Genomic DNA, 15,007 nt, shown 5'->3' with positions numbered 1-15,007 from the left:
AGGACAGCCACCCCATTTAACTGACCTTGTAGCTCAATTCTTCTATGAATGCTGATCGGTGAGGCTGCATTATTTATAAAAAAACACCAACGAATGAAAACCCAGAACAGGAGCCGGAGAGGCTGGAGTTGCATCAGCTCAGAAGGGAATTATACAGCTGCAGGTCATCCAGCAGCACAGGGATAATCATTCCTCAAAATCTCTACACATGCCTTTGGAATGCAGCCACTTTAGCATCTCCAAAGAGGCATCAGCCAGCAGGAGCACGACCAGAGAATCAACCAGCAGTACTCCAGTCTGACGGCAGTGCTACCTCACTGAAGATGAAGCAGAAAGGATGGAACGCAAGCTGGGAAGTGCACAGCCTCTGGCGTTTGAATGTGAAAGAAAATATTTCTTTAAAAAAACTCTTGATAGGATGTATACATGCAAATTTGGTTTCTTTTTTCACTCGCTCTTCAGTTAGGTGACATGTATATCGTCCCCCTAAGAAGTCAGCACATATCCAAGGCAGAAAAAAAAAGCAAGACGCCATAATTTCATATTCATCTGACATTCAGCAAAGGAATCTGCCAGCATTTCCTACAAGCAACAACTCATCAGACAGGAAGTTGCATTCCATGACAGAGGATGCATCAGTGACTCCATGCGCAATAAACACATGGCAGTTGGGCCAAACACACTGGCTTTGAACCTAAAAAAAAAAACCCTGCAGTTCTACAATTTCCCATCAGTCCTCCAGACAGGCACTGAGCTGCCATATATGAAGAGACGTCTATGCTGGCAGAGACCTTCATCTCTCTACCTGCTTCAACAGATGTATATTTAAACCAAACACAAGCTTTTTCAATAACACTCGCAATTCCGCGATGGCAGATCAGGGGAAGAGCATTTATATGAGGGAAAATCAGCAACTAAGACTGCTTTAATTTCTGCAAATCTTGACAGTTTGGATCACAACATATAATTTGAATGACATGTCCACATGATTAAACGAAAACCAAAAAATAATGTTGTAGCACATTCTAGTGCTATATGGTACATACTAGTGGTCAACTGATATATTGACCACTAGTCAATATATCAGAAGTTGTGGCCTAGTGGTTAGAGAGTTTGTCTCCTAACCCTAGGGTTGTGGGTTCGATTCTCGGGCCGGCAATACCACGACTTAGGTGCCCTTGAGCAAGGCAACGAACCCCCAACTGCTCCCCGGGCGCTGCAGCAAAAATGGCTGCCCCGTGTTCCGGGTGTGTGTTCACAATGTGTGTGTGTTCACTGCTGTGTGTTTGTGCACTTTGGATGGGTTAAATGTGGAGCACGATTTCTGAGTATGGGTCACCATACTTGGCTGAATGTCACGTCACTTTATCGCCGAGGCCGATATATCGGCTGATATTTTTTTAAATATCGGCAGATACGTTTTTTCGCATATCCGATGTATTTGAGGTGGGACTTTTGTTTTGACGGTGATGACAAAGGAAGCGCCTGTGAATAGTGTTCACATTCTCTCTCTTGTTCGCTTTCATCGGTTAAGTTCTGCCAAATACAGATAGTAGAAGTCTGTCTAATAATAAGATAGAAAGGTTAAACAAAGGAATTAATGTATATAGAAAGTATTATTACGATTGCTTTTATCTTTTTCTTAAATATTAAAATAAGATGAAATAAAATATATTATATTGGCTTTAAATCGGCTATTGCCCCCCTGTTTCCAAGATATCAGCATCGGCATCAACATCGGCTGTCAAAAAAACAATTATCGGTCGACCACTAGTACATATTAGTTCGTACATACATACATACAGTATATACTATTATAATTATAATTCACTCTGGATCCCTCACATCCAAGTCACCCCATTTTTGAACTTTTGCCATCTGGCCGGCATCTCAGAGCCGCAAATACCAGAACAGCAAGGCACAAAAACAGTTTCTTCCCCCAGGCAATCTACCTCATGAACAGTTAAATGTTCCCCACTTATGCTTATGCAAACAAAAGTGCAACATCCTTATATTTATTTGTTACCCCTCCATCCTAGTACATCCCTGCATCTTTTTCAATCCTATCCCATTATCATTTATAGCACAATTGTTTATACACTTATTTATTTGGCTACATTTTATTTTTTTTTGTCTGTGTGTTGGTGTCTCTGTGTTCTGGAAGCTTATGTCACTAAAACAAATTCCTTGTATGCGCAAACATACTTGGCAATAAAGCTCTTTCTGATTCTGATTCTGATTCCGATTCTGAATTATGGTCCCACTTTATATTAGGTGGCCTTAACTACTAGGTACTCACACAAAAAAATGAGTACAATGTACTTATTGTGTTCATATTGTATTGTAAAACACTTTTGCTGCTATTGAGGTGGGATAGGGGTAAGGTTAGGGAGAGGGTTGGAGGTATGGGTAAGTTTAAGGGTGGGTTAAGGTGTAAAGTATGGGTCAACAGTGTAATTATAAATGTAATTACAGAAATTAAATACAGATGTAATTACATGTCGTTTTTTTATATAAGTACAATGTAAAAACATGTATGTACACAATTAGTACATTGTACTAAATTATTAATTAAAATGTAAGTACATAGTAGTTAAGGCCACTTAATATAAAGTGGGTCCATAATTATTATTGCAATTTAATATAACTGTTTTCTAATTGAATATCTTTTAAAATGTAATTTATTCCTGATGGCAAAGCTGGATTTTCAGCATCATTTTTCAGTGTCACATGATCCTTAAGAAATCATTTAAATATGCTGATTTGCTGCTTAAGAAACATTTCTTATTATTAGCAATGTAAAAAAAAAATTGCATTTATTTTTTATTAATATTTGAATTAATATTTCTGTGTAAATGGTGATACTTTTTTTCAGGATTGTTTCATGAATAGAAAGATCAAAAGAACAGGATATATTTGAGATATTATTAATGCCTTTACTGACACTTCTGATCATATTGACTGAACGGTATACTGTATATGGTGATTTAAAATGCTGCGATAATGGAGTGAGACAAATAAAAAGCAGCAAGATATAAAAAACATAGCATGAAGCTATGCACTAACATAGCACAATTTCTAGAACATGTCCCAACAGCCCCTCAAACCATATAAAACGTGTGAATTTACTACCTCTCCATGACATATGATATGATGATTAGCACGCTTTGCTTGAGAGTCTGAGGTCAGTCTTATCTGATGATAACAGCTCTATCCATTATCATATCATGCAGCTAAATAATGTTTAATCAGTTATCGAGGGATTGAGAAAGGCTTTTGATTTATCCTCAGTGATCCAGCATGAATCTGATGCCCAGAGATAGCATCCAAATCACCTAGCAATCAAGGAACATGTTTCAGGACGATTTCTCATCATGCTAAATGCTGCTGAATAAAAACTATGCAATAATATGGTCCACACAGCTAATAAACAAATAAAACTACATCATTTTACATTACAAATTAGCATTACTTAAAATATATGTATAAATATGTTTGCTGCACCAATAACCTCAATTGTGTATATTGAATTATCTAATATGCAATTAATATCTAGAGTCAATTAAAAGCCATTCATAAGCTTTTTCTCTCATTCTAGCATCAACCAATAGCATAAGTTTGGGCTCCCTGAATGTTCTCCATCCTAAAAAAAAATCCATAACTGATGGGTCTTATATGTGCGATGACATCCTCTTGCTCAAACAGAATCTCTCTTTGTTCCCACATTTCGTGACCCCACAAGGAGAGGGCTGATATTTCACAGGATGGCTTTCTCACAAACACATCTACTCATGAAGCATGTGCACAGCATGTCTTATTGAACAAGAGGGTGAGGGGCTAATGCCTCACTCGCTCCTTCCTCTTCATTTAACAGTTTCTTTCTTTAAAGGTGAAGTGTGTCATTTTCTGCACCATCAGCATCACCAAATGGAACTGCAAAAAAATAATGACTGTTTTCAAACCGGTTTTCCACTATTTTCCATCTCAAATCAAAATCACAGCACTAATCCAATCTTCTGGCAACATTCAAGTGAATCAAGCTACAAATGGATTAGTGATAGTAATTTCTACATGTAAAAACAAAAACATACAAAGTACATGTTTAAATGTTTATTTTATTTCCATAAAATGTCATTTTATTCCTATATTCTGATGGTTTTTATAGAGGTTTGTTCATATATCGTTACTCTGAATTGTACATTTTATTCTGAAAAACATGCAGATTTTTTTTTCTGGCAGTTAACAGTATTTTCAGATTTATGGAGTGATAAAAATATATATTTTTCCTTTGTAAAACCTTTAACATCATCTCAGCAAAATGTCTTTATCAAGTATTCAGATTTGTGAAAATATATGCAAATGAGTGCACATTTAGATATATTATTTCAGAAAACATGCAATACAAAATAGTTTTCTTACTGTACTGTGTACTGTGTACTGTGTACTGTGTACTGTGATTAATCAGATGGAGAAGTATGACATTATCTTTAAGTTGAAATATTTTACCCCATTCACCCCATGTTTTTTGCCTTATTAATATTTTTAACGATAAATGGATTTCAGCTTCAGTAAATCAAATTAAATTCAGGCTCCATTAGATTTCTCACATGTCTCTGCTCCCTAGATTGATTCATGAGGAATAATGATGGACATTATTCTAAAATATATTCATAATGTTTAATCAATATATATATTTTTTTTTTTTTTGATGCATGGGCAGAAAAATATTAACCAATTATTTTAAAGCCATTCAAATGCCAATGAATAGTAATTTACACTACATTTATTAATTAACCCCTTAAGTGTCACCCCCCCCTTTTTGGGGGTAGAGCTGAAAAGGGCATGTCCAGATTCAAATTAATGTAATTCTGGAACGGTTTGGAATATGAACCTAATTTTGGGCTCGTTTTTAAAAACACACTTGGAAGTTTCTTGTACATGTGAAAGAAGTTGAATAAAATGTAAAATAAAAAAGTTATAGGTGTTTAACATGTACTTTTAATCAGAGTGTCTGGTAAACCAAGAAATTTGTCATAAGAATAAACATTACTCATACACCCTAAAAATGATTTTTCTTAATTTTTAAAATAATTTTTCTTAATTATTAAGATCATATATTGTTTTCTTTTTTTTCTTTTTTTTAAATTATTGGACAATTTCAGTCTTTCTAATTCTGTTTCAGTCTTTCTGTTGCACTATTTCCAGTCTTTTTTCATTTTCTGAGTGAAAATTGCTTAAACACCTTTTTTTGTGTAATATATGATACTAAATTTTAAGACGGGTTGGTAAACATACTAAATCAGAGGTGAATTGCAGGAAATAGCAGAATTTCATGTTTTTTTAAATCGTCCTTTTCCAACATCTACTTTTTTCTACTCTCCAATTTTCCTCTTCTTTCTTTTTCCCCTCTTCCTAGCCTTCAGTCTTATTCTCTTAATCTATACCTTGAGGGACTCTTTCACATTTACTCCTGAGAGCAGATGAAGGTCTTTAGCTGTGGCTCCTGAAGCCTGACCCAGTTAGCCAAGCCTAAACCTCATTAACCAGTGATGGGAGTATATGGACCCGTTCCATCAGAGGCATCAGGGCTAAGGAGAAAAGCCACAGAAGAATAATAATGTAGTTTTAGGTTTGCCAGGTGGGCTAGTGAGTTCCCACAAGTCAATGATCCGACCCTTTCGTTCAGCCCCGAGATCCCTGTTCATCAGTGAAGCCCCGTTCACGGCCCGCTCTGCTTAGCCCAGCTTAGCTGCTCTGCTGGGACGTGGCTAGCAGAGTCTGGAGTGCTCAGTGTGCATGCTAAGAGGTGTCTGTGCATGCTAAGGGCATCTTGGGAAAACTCTCAGGGCCGTTGAATTTAAACAGAAGGGTATTTTTTGAAGCATCGAAAATAAATTTTGGTCCAAAAAAAGCAAAAATGACGACTTAATTAAGCATTGTCTTCTCTTCTGTGTCTGTGTAAGAGAGAGTTCAAATCGAAGATGAACACAAGGGTTTAAAACGATTCAGTTCGATTTGGTGAACTGAATGATTTGTTCGCGAACCGGATATCCTGACTGCTTTGATTTGAACTCTCACGGAAGAGAAGACAATGCCGAATAAAGTCGTCGTTTTTGCTATTTTTGGACCAAAATGTATTTTGCATGCTTCAAAATATTCTAACTGACCCTCTGATGTCGCATGGACTACTTTGATGATGTTTTTCTTACCTTTCTGGACATGGACAGTAGACCGTACACACAGCTTCAATGGAGGGACTGAGAGCTCTAGGACTAAATCTAAAATATCTTAAACTGTGTTCAGAAGATAAAAGGAGGTTTTACATGTTTGGAACAGCATAAGGGTGAGTTATTAATGACATAATTTCCATTTTTGGGCGAACTAACCCTTTAAACTATTTTGCGCTTGAAATGGCTGTAAATGTTATTGCTAGGAGGAGGCACCGCAAAGAACACATGGTAGAAGGGGGAGGATTTTTTCCACACATATTAATTTATTTAGTACCTGGCCCCCTACATGACATGCAAGAAAACATTTATAAATCGTGAACACAATTTACTAAATAGTTCCCATGATTTACTAAAACGTGCATACAATTACTATTTTGTTCCCTCAATTTGTTAAATCATGCGCACAATTTACTAATTCATTCTCTCGATTTATAAATTGTGTACATGATTTAACAAATCGAGGGAACAATATAGTAAATCGTGCACACGATTTAACCTATTATTTTTTCCTGCATGCCATATGCGGGGCTCCGTAATTTAGAAAGCAAGAAGAGCACATTGTCGAAAAATATCTTTTGCCAAGTCATGTTATTTTTTATTTGCTTCAGGAAATAAAAGACGACGTGGAACCCCCAACTAAGAGTCATGCAATACCAGGTCTAATTTGCCCTGTTTAGTAAAACTGGCCCTTAGTCTGCATGGCGCTGAAGGTGTGGAGAAAATGTTCAAACAGCCCCAGAGTGATCAATGCCTTGATTATGTGCGGATGCTCCTTGCCTTACATCACTCCTTGGCAGTCATGAAGACACAGCTAAATGGTCGAACAAGGCTGAAAATTGGACTCCTGCCATCTTCAGGGACACATCCTGACCTTTGACTCTGATCTCAGAATTTCCTGGGAGGCTGAACTTGGCAGGGTTTTTTCAAAGCTGATAGAAACACTCAAATGTGTCTGGCATAAAATCTTTAGTCTCATCCAAGCTATGGGCACTTTTGGCCCTGTAGACTTTTAGAAGAGAAACTCTATACCAATAAATACTTGTTTTTTTTTTTTACGTTTTTAACTACAGGGTTAGTTCACCAAAAAATGTAAATTCGTCCATGTTCTATTCACCCTCTGAATCTATTCACCCGCACAATCAGAATAGAAGCATTAAAGGGGGTGTAAAATGCTCGATTTCACTCAATATCCTGTAAATTACTTTGAATCACCATCGAATATGAAATGTGCTATATAAATAAACAAAAATAATAATTAAATTATATATAATATTACTATATTAATTGCTGTTTCCTTGTTATTTTATTGTAAAATTTACTAGTGAAAACTGTTTCTACACCAGTTGTTTTTCAGAATGAAAGTCTGGAACAAGGATACAAAAATTCTATTTAAAATAGATATCAACCCTAGAGCACAAAAGTGCCTTTATCTGAAAAAACACCTTGATATGCAATATCCTAAAAAGTGGGCGTTAGTGCATTAGAGGATCAGTATACACTCTGAATGTGATTTTACAGATCCTTATTGCATTGACAGTGTGTTATCTGACACACTTAGATGTTATCGGTGGCGGATATTGACTAATATGGCACTGAAATGCCTTTGTCGTAATATCTGTTTATTGGACACTAGGGGAAAGGAAATGGAGAGTGTGTTCCATTTCAGCACAAGGAAATGAACATGAAATCCTTGTGTCAAGACAAACGGGGATGGTCCAGCCCTTTAATTAACCCCTAAGACATGATAAATCACTGAGTCTTTCTTTCTCTCTTTAATCTCTTAGGTGCCATTTCTAAGGCTTTGCTTCGGCAGATTGAAATGACCAGAGAACTGTTTTCATGAGGATGAAAATACATTTTCGGGATCCAACAAAAACACAAAACAACAAGACAAACAGGAAAATCTGTGCTTCAAGAAAAGCTGAACTGTTATGTTGTACTGAATCAACACAAATTAGCATAAAGCAGAAAGGTCAATCAATATTTTAAAATAAATTCCTGAATATTCATAAAATTAAAGAGGCCATGTTTTTCATTTTTCCACTGAAGTCAGCTTATCATGTTAGTCCAATTTAGTTGTGCCAAAAAACATTTTCCACTCTTTCTCTGATCTTATAATTAAACAGACTTTTTTTCTACTTATGCACCATTAAAGAGATTTCACCCAAAAATGAAAGTTTTCATCATTTACTCACCCATATATCATTCCAAACGTATATGAGGTTCTTTCTTCTATTGAACACAAAAGAAGATTTTGAAGATTGTTGGTAACCAAACAGTTGATGGTCTCCACTGACTTCCATAGTATTATTTTTCTGTGCAATGCAAATCAATGGATACCCACAACTGTTAGATTACCAACATTCTTAAAAAAAAAAAAAAAAGTCATATAACATTTGGTACAACTTGAGGATAAGAAAATGTTGACAATTTTCTTTTTTGGCTAAACTGTGCCCTTAAGATGTCTCTCTTAGCAAAACCTTTATTTTTTAAACAAGTTCATAAAACAATCTGTGCTGAAATGTGCCACACAAACCACTGAGATCACACCTGACGGTCATCAGTGACATGTGTTAATGAATTCTGTGCCATTTCAATAAATGGTCTTTTTTTTTTTTTAGTTTTAGAGTTTTATTTCAAAAGATCAAAAAAAAAAAATCTGACCATTATTTCATATGTCAGGCTTTACAGGGTTAACACGAAAGTAGCAAAAACAGTCAGAAGGAGGTTGAAAATGGAGATGTTAAACTAAAACTTTGCTTTCAGGAGCATGAAACCTTGAGTAACATTATAAATTCAGGTTCTGCTACAAAAGCGTATGATATGTTCTATTAACATACGTGACGGAGCGTGCCGTTGTTTTTGAGTTTGGCGATATAATTGGAAATTTCAAGATGAAGCACACTGAGATTCTTCATCCTATCAACGCACCTGCTTCCCAGTGGCACATGCTGAGACAAATTGAATCCTGGGCATCCTTCATTCACCGGCAGATTGACACACGAGGCTTCACTCCTGAATTCACCTCGATTAATCACGTTTCACTGGAGGGAATCAGACGTCAAGTGAATGACGATATTTGACTTTGCTGCAATGCTGTGAGAGGCAATTAATTGAGAGGAAAGGTTTTTCTTTCCTTTTTTTTTTTTTAATTATGATCAATTTGGCCATATTGTCAAAAGCCAATTTCACTGTCACCTCTAAGCACAATCAGAATAGAAGCATTAATGATCTGAGGTGTTTACATGTCTGGGCAAAACTCAATGCTGACACACACACACACCACTCCAGCACTCCAAAAATATTTACTGGAGAAACCAACTGCTGAGTTTGAAATTGGAAATGGCAAAATTTTCAGCCATTTTCCTCTCTCCTCAGTTGATGATGGGAGTGTGTGATATTTGATTATCCTTAGACCACCCTTGAACAAAGCAAAGAAAAAAGAAAGCCAGTCATAAATATGTATGCACAGCCTCATGATATTCATGTTAATGGAACTTAATTGAATACACCGTAAGACATGGAAATATACATTTTATGAAAAAAATATTTTGAATAATATTGCACGTCTGTGTGTGTGTGTACTGTTGTAATGGCTGCTAAAAATGTAGCTTTGCAACAAAGAAATTAACTGCAGAAAATATATTACAATATATTACTGTATTTCTAACAAACTGGTGAGCAAAGTTAGTGCTAGGCAATAATTAATCGTGACTAACTGCATCCAAAATAAAAGGTTTTCTTTATATATGTGTGAGTACTGTGTATATTTATTATTTTTATATAATGACTATTACACATAAAGTATATATTTAGAAAATATTTACATTAATTTACATGTTTAGATTTATATTCATATAATTTAGATTATATATAAATATATTTAATATATATAAACACACATTTTTTCTTATATATATTTTTCTTATATATATTTTTCTTATATATATATATATATATATATATATATATATATATATATATATATAGCATGGAATGATTTGTGAAGTAAAGTATAAATGAAGAAATATTATGTTCACACAATATATCGAACGAGTCATATGAACTTTTACGATACTTGTGCATCTTTGTTGTTGCTTGAAATCCTAAATCCTCATTTTAATAGCACGGAAAAGAATAACAAACTACACAATTCAAAATTTCGCCATATGTGTTCAATGGAATGAGGAAAATAAAATATATAGATCTGCAATAAGGTTAAGTGAATGATCACAAACAGGAAACATAATCATTATAAGTGCATAGTAATAGTAATCATACTAAATACGTTTAAATGCAGCACATCATTCTGCTCACATCATCATCCTCACCAAAAAGTGAAATTAATACATTAAACTGCACGAAGGAAGGAGTTAAAGAGTGTCCTGCTAAGCTGAAATAAAGCTGATTAAGACGCCTGGATTAAATTGCTCATAAATGTTCCACAAAGCAATAAATGGGCATTAAGCTGCGAACAAAACTATGAGGCTCATTATCGGGAGAATTTCATAACGGAGACTGAATGTTAACTCAATTTTAACAGCTCCTGCCAAGTCAAGCCATGTGAGTTCCTCTGACCTGATTACCGCCACATGATTAAACAGCCAATTACACTGCGGCACAAGGCCCCGGAATAGCCATTCTGGGAGCAGAAATCATCAGATCCGCTCCACTGTTATTCTGAAAGGAGAAATTCTGGATCGATGAGTTCAAGGCTTTAAGCAAAAATTCACTATTCCTATATATAGGACTTTTCAATCAAAGCTCACTAATAAAAGAATGTGTAATATAGACCACTTGTTTGTAATTCAATGTTGGAACTGATCTGATTAATCACAATTTAGAATCATTTCTTAGAATGAAGATCTAAATGAAAAAGATACTTTGTAACACCTTTCAGAGGATTCCGCCTTCAAGCCTCAGAGGGATGAATGGCACGTTTCATTTAACATTTCACATGATTTCAGCTGTCGGCCGAGCAGTAACGCTGCCACAGGAAATGAGAACAAAGTTGCGCTGTTAGACCCAGGAAGTCCATGGAGCAACGTGAATGGTTTGGGTGCACCAGAACAATAACATCAGCCCACCCGCTCCTCAATGAGCCATGAACATTCCATGCATTGTCTCCTGGGTTGCTAAGAAAAGGAGCCACTTTCTTCGAGGATTACATTACGTCTTAACAACTCTGACAATGTGGAAAAACTCAAATGCATATGACTAGAAGAACTTACCAGCTTCAAAGTGGACAAATGTAATTAATTTATTGTTAAAAAATTTTGAAACAACTAAATGATGACAGAATTTTCAATTTCGGGTGAACTATGCCTATCTTTTTACCAAGAAGCCCATCCATATGCCACAGAACTAGCTTGTAGATCAATTTCAAAGAAATATAATCCATTGGAAAAAATTAGCAATTTCCCCCTAAAACAACTCCTATCCGTTTGCAAACATTATTAGCTGTGATGCAAGAAAGAAATCTTAAACAAATCTTCCTGTGCCATGTGAACCACAAGGGTTTTTCTACAGATGAAACGTGATTAGATTTAGCTTAGCTGTCCTCACTATCCATGTGTCAGAAAAAAAAAGAACCACTTTCCCTCCAAAAAATGATTTTCATTGAGTTTGCTGCTGACTGGCACAATATTAATTACTGAAACAAAGGATCTGAACACTAACGTACACATATATTCCACAGTCAACTCATTTTCCCCATGAGGTGAGGACAGAAAAGAGCTGTACCGAAGGTAGGACAAACTCTTTTGTGCTGCTACTAACATGCCATGGGGAATTACTAGATTTTGCATATTTTATATCTTATTATGTCACATTGTTTCAACAACCCCATTGCACACTGAGAGAAGCAGAAACGTGGCAGGTTTACCCTTGGTATATAAAAGTTTAAAAGGATAGTTTACTGCACAATAAAAGAGATTTTTTTTTGTCATTATTTACTCACCCTCATTTTGTCCCAAACCCAATGCTGTTTTGTTTTGTTTAGTTTTTTGGCATGAATTAAACATTTTTATAAAGTCAATACGCTGCTCTTGCAATGCAAGCATTACCAGATACTTTTTGAGTGAGCTACTCCTTTAAGTGGCCACTATCTATATGGAAGACAATCATCCAGGGCAAAACAACCTTGAGGGTTATTAATGCAATCTGAATCTTTCCTCTAATTAAGCTTTATATTGCATTGCTTTAAGCAACCACAAATACAATATGACATCTAATCCCATAAATAAGTTTGACCTTCTTCATCCAAACAAGCGTTTCAATTACCGGGCTTTGGGGAGGACAGACATAGAGAACATTAAGCATGATAGATCAGACCAAGCTCATGATGCTATCGGATTATAGAAACACAAATAATGAAACAAGCATATTATGTAGGTGTATCTTATAATATATCAAGTGTATCATAAAGAATATATGTGAATAGTCAAAAACTGCCAGGATCCAGAAACTCACCCCTCTATTGACTGCATTATAAAGTTAGTTGAAAGATCCCACCCCCAGGTCTTAATATCATATTTTGGTTTCAATATACTTTATATGCCCGCTTGATTTGACCTGTAGCACAAACTTTGTGAGATGAGTTAGGAATAGTGATGCGGCAATAAAAATGTTCATTTCTATGCAGCGGCATCCTGCTGGTTAAAAGATTCCTCAGTAAGAACAGGCCTCACTTTCACCCTAAGAACAGATTTTACTTTTGGCAGGTTCACAATGGGCACTGAAGCACCCAGCATGCAACCCGATCTGCCCCTGCACAGATTCCACCTCCTGGGACATTGTTCTGGGAGATAAAGGCAAGTGGCGGGGATAAAAAGGGCCAGCAGATGGCAAAGAGAGAGAAAGATTGGGCAGCCTGACTCATGATCTGACCTAGGACTAGCAGCTGTCATCCTCTCTGCATAACCACACACACAACTGGAGCAGCAAAACCCTCCCTTCCACACACGGACTAACAAATTACCAGAACAAAACTACTCCAACAAGTCAGAAGAACGCTTCTGGCGCATTTAGAGTCATAACATCTCAAATACATTCAAAAATCAACAAAGGCTTGAGACAAAAAAAAAAAAAATGTTTTGCAATTTAAAATATGAGAGGAAAATACTTTCTATCCTTTATCTAACAAACAACATACATAATTAAACTCTGAAAAAATCTCTCTCTCATTTTTAACTCCTATTTATATTCTTTTCTAGATTAGTAATAGATTCAGTGACTGCAGTACAATGAATAAAAAAATTTTTTTTGAAGTTGTAATTAAAGACTACTTACTTTCAGACTTTCTACTTGGAAAAACTCACGTTTAATTCAATGTGTTGCATTTAATTTCTTACTAACAGTTTTTTTTTTCGGTGTATTTGCCCGTAGCCATCATTTCACAGTCTTTAATGCAAATGTTGTGCTTATATGAAGGGTTTTGATGCAAAAGTCAGACATTTGACCTGAAAACACTAAAAATCTATGGATTTAGAAAAGGCCAAAAAGCTACTTATAATCTATCTTAAGAGTGAAGTTCATTTGTAACACTGACTCCCACCCAAACTAAACCAAATTCTGGCCACCTTAGAACCTGATCAAGAGTAGATTTGAGCCCGAGTTGCTCAGAATGCAGTTTTATTGGACCAAACTGTACACAACAGGATTTCTATGACTTGAACAGGAGCTCAAGAGAAAATTCCTCTGGTGCCAGCACACTTGTGATTTATGGACACACACATCACAAGACAAAAGAGACAAAGTGTGCATTTCTCCACAAGACATTTCAGTCGCCGTGATGAAGTGAATCATGACTTTTACAAAAAGACAATCGGTGATGCTCACTGAAACATGGAGACTGTGGAACAACGTGTGAGGGATGTTTTGTAGGAATCCATTTAAATAATGACTGAAAGTAGCTGACATTAGAACATTAATATTTCCTAAATCTCTTTCCAAATGAATAGCATGACAGAAGAAAGAAACCTGCACATGGCTCACAAATATAAAAACAGCACTTGCTTCACCTCTCTATAGATAAAAATAGAAATCTAGTTTGGAACAGTCATTACAACCATCACATCTGGATGCACTATTGGGAACTGTAGTGTGTGCATGAGAACAGATTGCTTCAGTCTACTCTGATGTTGTAAACATGGGTGAGCAAACCAGGTGCAAATGCTAGATAAACATCTTAATAAATGTGCCTATCCAAACACATCCTGACACGATATTTCCAGTAGTTTCTCTTACCTGTTAAACACTTTCTTCATCCTCAGAACCAGCGATGGGGATGCAGTGACCGTCTCTGATGGAATGGTCTCAATAGTGGTGACAACATGGTTCTGGTGCTCGGGCATCATCTCTGAAGCTGAAAACTGAAGCGGTCAATCAGGAAGCAGTGATCATTCCTAAGGCTTTGGTTATTCCGAACAGCTCCAGCTCTCCATTTTGCAGGTGAGAATAAACAAACAGGTGTATGTATCTCCAGTAAGTGCTGGAGGAGGAGGGATGCTGGAGGCTCCTAGAAGTCGCTGGATTTTACAGATTCATGCGCGATGTTGCACCTGTTCCCCTGTTTGTTTCCCGGTGTTTCGGTGCGCATTTTCTGAACGCCGGAACAGGACTGCCGTGAATATTGGGAGGCGGTGCGCTTTTGAGTGTAATAGACAGTCTGACCGCTAGAGGCCACTGTTTCCGACGGTTCGCGTCAACCAATGAGAAGGATTTCAAAATAAAAAGTTGTATGAAGAAATGCAAGCACATTTGCTAAATGTAATAAT

The 15,007-nt window shown here is 36.2% G+C and overlaps 1 protein-coding gene across 1 annotated transcript in view; it reads right to left on the bottom strand.

The window, feature by feature from the left end:
- The window catches only part of LOC113120517 (solute carrier family 35 member F1-like), an 81,639-nt gene extending 67,052 nt beyond the window's left edge, over positions 1-14,587 (bottom strand). The window contains exon 1 of the mRNA XM_026290386.1: positions 14,478-14,587. Within this exon, the coding sequence (XP_026146171.1) occupies positions 14,478-14,587 (110 nt within the window). The remainder of the gene's footprint in view (positions 1-14,477) is intronic.
- Between the last annotated feature and the right edge of the window lie 420 nt (positions 14,588-15,007).

This window comes from Carassius auratus, chromosome 20 (assembly GCF_003368295.1).
Source record: "Carassius auratus strain Wakin chromosome 20, ASM336829v1, whole genome shotgun sequence".
Taxonomy (NCBI): Eukaryota; Metazoa; Chordata; class Actinopteri; order Cypriniformes; family Cyprinidae; genus Carassius; species Carassius auratus.
The sequence above is the reverse complement of the archived record's forward strand: the minus strand, read 5'-3'. Positions and strand labels throughout refer to the sequence as shown.